This window comes from Populus nigra, chromosome 12 (genome assembly GCF_951802175.1).
Source record: "Populus nigra chromosome 12, ddPopNigr1.1, whole genome shotgun sequence".
Taxonomy (NCBI): Eukaryota; Viridiplantae; Streptophyta; class Magnoliopsida; order Malpighiales; family Salicaceae; genus Populus; species Populus nigra.
In genome coordinates, this window is record NC_084863.1 from 3,026,784 (window position 1) to 3,034,364 (window position 7,581).

General features: G+C 28.6%; 1 protein-coding gene across 1 annotated transcript; it reads right to left on the reverse strand.

Moving 5' to 3' along the window:
• Positions 1-5,664: 5,664 nt before the first annotated feature.
• LOC133668941 (auxin-induced protein 22D-like) lies at positions 5,665-7,156 on the reverse strand. Its single transcript, XM_062088953.1, has 4 exons — positions 6,798-7,156; positions 6,380-6,582; positions 6,143-6,242; positions 5,665-6,020 (listed from the first exon to the last, which is right to left on the reverse strand). Exons 1-4 carry the CDS (start codon positions 7,025-7,027, stop codon positions 5,945-5,947), a joined length of 609 nt encoding a protein of 202 aa, XP_061944937.1. The 5' UTR covers positions 7,028-7,156; the 3' UTR covers positions 5,665-5,944.
• Positions 7,157-7,581: the final 425 nt, after the last annotated feature.

The following is a 7,581-nucleotide window of genomic DNA, read 5'->3' on the forward strand; positions in this document are numbered from 1 at the left end:
TTTCTAATATTATGTTTTTAGCAGCATGGAAGTAATGGATTTAAAATAATTTATTTTTTATTTTTTAAAATTTATTAATTTATTAATTTATTAATTTAAAAATATAAAAAATAATAATTTAATTTTCATATTAATATATTAAAATAATTTAAAAATATATATATATAAAAAAAAAAAAAAATTGACCCGCCTCTATTTTGACTACAATCTCAAATGAAACCAAGTTTCGTTTGCCTCATCGCCATTCCTTTTATCTTTTCTTTCTATATACAGTATTTTCATAGGTTTTGCTGTTGTTTTCTTTGTTTAATGCATAGTTGTATGATTTAGTTTAGAGATTAAACTTGGAAAAGGGCATGCATGCCTTATTAATTCATTGATTTAATTCAAATCAATTTCGAGTAAATTATTATTATTTTCCTTGAAGTTGAAATGATGGATTTTGACTGAATTTATCAGCAAACTACGTTGTACTTAATCAATATATTTTTTAATTCAAGCTCAAACTTAATTGACTTTAGTGAAGTTTTGTATCAGAAATTTTTCAAATCAAATCCCTCGTGCCACTTGAACAAGGTTCAGTGATTTTGTTAGTTACTTGGTTCTTGCTTTACAACGGGTTAAATAATTTTTTCCAATAAAAAATAAATATAAAGGCTTTTATAACGTGTTTTTAGATATAAAAAATTCTTCAATCATGAATTGAAATGCTTGTACACACATATAATTAAATATATAGATATTTTATAAAAAAATAACTAAAATTGAGATATTTTATCTCCCAATATAGGTCATGTGCTTTTTAGTAACTTTATTTCTTATAATAAATCTTTTACTTAATCAAATGATTATTTGTGTCAATAAAAGATAAAAAAAAATCATTAACGAAAGTAAATTTAATAACGTTATGAAGCCTAAATATTAAATAACACAATGGTGAATGACAAAACTAAAAAAAAGATAAAAAATGGAAAAAAAAAAGTTTTCGGTCAACCTAGACTAACCTTGCAACTATAGGAACAAGATTGAGATAGCCTCATATAAAGAAAAGTGAAAAAAAAACATGAAGACTAATTCAAAAAAAAAATATTAGAGGATGAAAATGAAAAAAAAACAATTTAAAAAAAACTTAAAAGAACATCAAAATCAATTTATGTTAACTTTCAAAATTTATGATTTTGCTCATGAGGTCGAGACTAATCATATAGAAGGCAAACCCAAAAAAACAATAAATCAAGATTCTTAAAAGAAAAATATTGAGTCAACACGAGTTAACTCGTTAACCTTGTGATCATGTGCATAAGAATGGGATAACCCTCAAAAAGGAAAGAAAAAAAACACAAATACCAAAAAAAAAATGAAGCATTGGATGATGAAATTAAAAATAAATCTTTTTTTTAATGAGCCTAAAAAAGACCAAAGCCAACTTGTGTTAATCTTTGAAACTCGTGACCCTAATCATAAAACTGAGATTGGCCCCATAGAAGAGAAAAAAGAAAAAGAAAAAATTCCAATAAGAAAAATATTGATGAATGAAATTGAAAAAAAAAAGATGTCATAAAAAAAGATAAAAAAATAATAAAAAGAACGGGGATCAAATTTGACATAAAGATAAATTAAAATCAAATGTTGGGGAATAAAATTCAAAACAAAATTAATTAGCAAATGAGTTTAAGAAAATTAAAAGAATAAGATCCAAATTTAATATAAAAATCAAATTAGATCAAATGATATGGATAAAATTGAAAGAGAAAATCAATTAAAAGAAGATAAAAAAATAAATAAAAATAACAATTAAAAAAAAAGGATCAAATTGAATTTATAAGACAAATAAGAGGAAACCATCATACTTTATCAAAGAGAAGAGAGAGAAAAGAAAAAGAAGAAGAAGAAAAATTATTAAAGCCCAACTAACATGCCTCCACAAACACAAGCCATGCCGCCAAGAAGAGGATGTTGACACGCTTCTAGTGCTATAATGGAAGGTGATATTTGACATCATGACATTGCCAACACATGCTATTTAAAAGGCTCGGGTAGTGTCAACTCAGTAGCATATGTTTGTCATGTGCCAATAATTGTTTTTAAAAAAATATTTTATATTATTGAAAGATAGAAATGCCCTTAAACCCACCTCAAAATAACAAAAAAAAAACTAAAGATAAAGATGAAAAACGTTGTGTAAAGAAGTTTTAAAATTATTTGAAAAATTTTCAGGGCATTCAAGCCTTTTTTACTATTCATTAAAAAAATAACCATAAAACTCTTAGATAAAAAGTTCATTTTTTTAACCTAAAATGTTAATTTAGTAACTCAATTATTCAAATAAAATGTAAAAAAAAAGACCCTTTATGCCACAATGAATTTTTAAAAGATAGATGTGTTTCTATGAAAAAGATCATAATATTCTCGTTGCAAGTATTTTCTTTCATGTGGAGAGGGTCAAAATAAAAATAAAAAAACAACATTGTGGATTCACTAGGTACATCCATAATATTTTTTCCACATGGTTTAAAGTTTCTTTTAATTGTAATATAAAATAAAGTTGATTAAAGTTAAGATAACTGGAAATCATGACAGAAAAAAACCTATTTTTATGTTATTCTTATTTTTTTTAGCAATTTCAAATTATGTATTCGGGTAAGAAGATATAAAAACTTCGAAAATGGATATTCCTTAATCTACATATGTTCCTTGCTCATAAGTAAAACCAGCTAATCATTTGTTTTTACATTTTAAAGCGTTTCAAAATGCGTTTGGCTTGAAAAAACATTAAATCGATATCTTTTTAGTATTTTTTAATGGTTTTGATGTGCTAATATTAAAAATAAAAAATAAAAAATAAATCAAAAAAAATATTTTTATGCATTTTCAAACGGAAATCACTTTTAAAAAACACTCTACATCATAATATCAGATACACATTAAAGAAAGTATGCTTCCACATTAGCCTTTCTTCTAGTATTGATGCAAGGAAAAAAAATGATGATCTATATATAACATCTTTCACAACACTCTTTGAAACATTGAGAGAGTTGTTAACTAAAAAAAAAAAACCACCATAAAGTTGTTAAGTGGTAGGAAATATGTTGATATCCCATTTCCAATCCTAATTTTAACAAAAATGAGTTTGACATGGCTTCTGTAACTTTTGGATTAATTGGAAAATCTGCAGTACAATTATGAATGATATGACCTCTCTTTTTATCATTCCTTGCAATAATACCAAAACCTATTCTATTTAGAGAAACAGGTGCATATATATTAATCTCAACTTTATATTTTTGTATTACTTCTTCCTTTTAATTGTTAATTCACATAATATAAAGGGGTTTTATATTAGGCTTTGTCTTTTAAATATTAATTATTGGGTAATAAGATCAATCAAAAAATATCAATTAATTAAATATTTTTATTAATTATTAATCAACCCATATTAATATTAGACCTCATTTTTTCAATGTTGATAAATGAATAATAGTATCAATTAATACATCATCTCTAAGATATTAATGAATAAAAGTTTTGGTCACCATATAATCATTTTATTTCATAATTTTAAAAATTGATTTGATAGTCCTACTATTTATTAAGTAGTTTGGGATGAAATAGTCCAATAAAAAGTCCTATTATTTGGACGTTATTTAATAAGTAAAGTAAATTTTTCAAACAATATTAAGTGTTCCCACTATGTACTTTAACCTATGATAGAATGGTTCAATATTGGACCATGCTCTTTGAATGTTATTTAGCATGAGGTTATTGGACCATGACCATGTATAGGTATTCTATCTTGCATATTAAATGATCCTATCTCACATAAAATAATCTAGGATGGAATGATCCAATATCGGGCATGTATTTCTTTAAATGTTAATTAATAAATAATAAGGCCAATTAATTTAGTTTTTTTATTAATCAAATAACATTGGATAGTAAGGTCCAACATTGAACCCTGTTTTTTGAACGTTGTTTAAAGGATAATAAAGAAAAAACTTAGATAACATATAAGTTTAGACAGACTACATATATATATCATTGAAAATATATAACAATGTATTTTATCTTAAGTAGAATATATAAGATGATATCCATCTTTTCTATTACATAACAAGTTTTTTATTTAGAATTTTTATAAACTGGTTATGATTTTTGGCTAGTATTAAACTATGTAAAGACTCTTTTTTTTTTTTTTTTTTATCTCACTCCTTTTATATATTACTACAACTCGCCTTTATGTCCCCTTCCTTCAACATTAGGTGACAATGAATTATTATTTTTAAAAGAAGTTCTACCTAGATTAGGAAGAAATACAAACCTATCAGTTGAGCTCCAATTCATGAAAAACATAAGGGACTGGTCCGCACTAGGTTCAGTAGTAATCAACATTGGCCGATCGAAGGAGAAGTGCAAAGCCAGATCGATCAAAGCATAAAACAAAAGCTCAGATCGAAAGTCAACATAATTCCAGACCATGAAGGGATCGAGCATTAAGACTGAAGCTAATTATAAGGGAAGTGCAGCAGAGGAAGACTTAGCGGCCAGCCAACCAATAAAAACACCATAAGATATAAGAGTCATAGGTAATTAGTAAATGGGATGATTGTGTTGGAAGTGACAATACTTATGGTTAGATCATGGGTGGGATTCTTCACAATTATAATAATGAAAGCTATATATATTGTTCCTGCATAAAAAAAGGAACAATGTCACATGCAATTCCTATTGTTTTGACCAGAAAAAGCCAATCATTTTTTTTATTCATCAATCAAAAACTGGTTTTGTTAATAAAATACAATCTACTGGGTGCAAAGTTGGTGTGTTATGATGTAATGGCGACACTCATAATTCTCTCTCTCTCTCTCTCCCTCTCTCTCTTCTATTAGAAAGTCAAATAAGGTTGGATTTATACAAGGCAATGATGATAGTCATTTTCCTTCTTCGTTTTATTATCATTACATTTTCCTTTTTATATTATTTATTTATCATCATTCATATATATATATATATCACGCATGGTGGTTCTTTAATGTGAGAATTTCCAAGTTTAATGATCAATAATATATCACGCATGGTGGTGCATCCAGAAGCTGTAGTTTAAAGTAACAACATGATCTATATATCCAAGTTTTTTTTCCAGAAAAATATAAAAAAATATAGATCATAGATATATGAAATATTATATAGTCCCAATGAAAATTATTGTAGGAAAGATAATATATATATACACAACTGTGAAGTACCGCCCCCTATAATTAGAGTATATCCTTTTTTTTTTATTCTCATTTTGATTTCGCAAAGCTTTTAATTCTACTAAATGACAGAAAATATGTCGAAGACAAAGAGCATCCAATATTCATCCCCTTGATGCTACCTGATGAGTCTTTAGTTCAACAATATTCACTTCTACCACAAAGCAAAGCAAAGGGAGAGAGAGCAAAGGTCTCGAATCTCTGATCTTGTAATTCCTTCGTTTTTTTCTAAAAGGAAAACAAAAGGAATATGTTATCGATCCCTCTCTATCTTGTAGCTCCAACAACGTCCACTAACCAGATAAAACTTAAGCACATAACTCTAATTAACATGGCATTGAAAAGTATTTTGCATCATTTATAAGTAATTAAATATGATCTATTCCATTGCTACATGGAGAAACTTGTGATCTGATGTAGAACTCTTTGTACAATTGCATTCAAGAAGCAAATTTGCCAACTATACATGCAGATCTGTGATATCCTAACAAATCCTTCTAAAATCTTCTATTACATGCAATCCCACAAAGGAAAAATCCAGATCCATTCTTTTTCTTTCTGGGTGATAAAATTGATCCATATTTGATATTTCTTCTCAGAGAACCCAGGCTAAAAGTGCAACTCTTCCCTTTCTCTTTCGGATCTCTTCTTCATCGTTTGTTAGGGGCCTCCTGAATTGCATGTGTGAGGCTTTACACAGCACAACCCAAACCTCTAGCTTCTGACTCTTTCATGATTCTCAGCCTCTTACATGAATTGATGAACATACTGTACATTCAGGGGAAAAAAACAACTGTAAGTTTAGCTAAACAATGGATTAATTGATTGACTAATCTCCTTTTCTATTAATAAGGAAATTGCAATCTAAGAGCAACAAGAGAGGAACTTACTCCCATGGAACATCTCCAACCAACATCCAATCTCCATCTTTGTCTTCATATGTTGTTACATGTTCTGATCCATTATACCCTTCCCTCTCCGAATACTCACCTGCAAAAAGAAATATACGTGTATTTAATTTTAAATTCAAAAACATATATATTTTGCTCTCATATTAATTAAATCAACCTCTTTACAATGTTGTGTAGTTAGTTTAAAGAGAAAAAAAGGGAAAAAATGATACGTACCAACTTTGGATTTGAACATCTCTTCTAAGGCCTTAAGGAGTTCTGGATATCCTTTGTAAACCTTCAAATCAATCTTTCTGAGATAAGGAGCACCGTCCATGCTAACTTTCACGTAAAGTCCAGCAGCTTCAGCCTCTAGTTTCTTTGCTTGTAGACAGTTTTTCCTGTAAGATCTGATTGGTGGCCACCCTACCACTTGTGCCCTATAAAATCACACCAATCCACCCTATAATTAGCTCATTATTCAAAACCATGCATGCATAACCCTCAAACATCTAATCATCAACAAATTACTAAAAAACCCAGATCACTAGAAGGCATAAACAAGAATATATATATTTAACATGTTTTGACACAATTCATCGAGGCCTCTAGCTAAGGTTTTCTCATTGTGAAGAGAAGAAGCTGGCAAACTTACTTGATGGGTGGAGCAGTTTCTTGGTCATGGCTTTTTTTGTCATTTGATGAGACGCTAGAATTTTCCCCTGATGATCCTGCGGGCTCTTCATTCATGTCAGGCAATGATCTTTTGTTGCTCTTGGCAAGATTTGAGTTAGGTGTATGCTTCTCTGACTGTTTTGTGGCAGTGCCGGGGAGGCCTAACCTAAGCTCTGTTGCATCAAGATTAAGATCTCTCTCAAATTCCATACTTTTCGTTTCTTTGTTCAACGATCTTGAATGAAATGAAGTTTGTTCTCTTCCAAAGCGGCAGCGAAATAACTTCTCTGTATTTCCTGGGTGGTTGTAAAGCACTCTGAGATGGCTGAAGCAAATGCATGCCTACGTTATATAAGCAACTTGGCAATTGAAATTAAAGGCAAAGAACAGTATTGTTTGGGAAAACAAAAACAATATTATCTTCACCCCTCATGGCGCGTGGATAACAAATTAAGTATGTTTCTAATAAATTCTTTTAATTTTAGTTAATTGATAAAACTACTTATCTTTAATTCTAATAACAACTCCTATGAGTTCAAAGTTAATATATAGTTCAATAATAACTAGAAAAAGAAGAAGAAGAATCATAATTAATGCTTAGGGCCTAATCTCGCAAGGATAAATTAGGTTATTAAGGATGCATGCAAGACAAAAATAATTCATTATAAATAAAATTATATGCCCAACATAAAATTATAAAATATTTAAGATATATAACATAAATGATAAAAAGATTTAATTAACTTTCAGATTTAATCATGTAA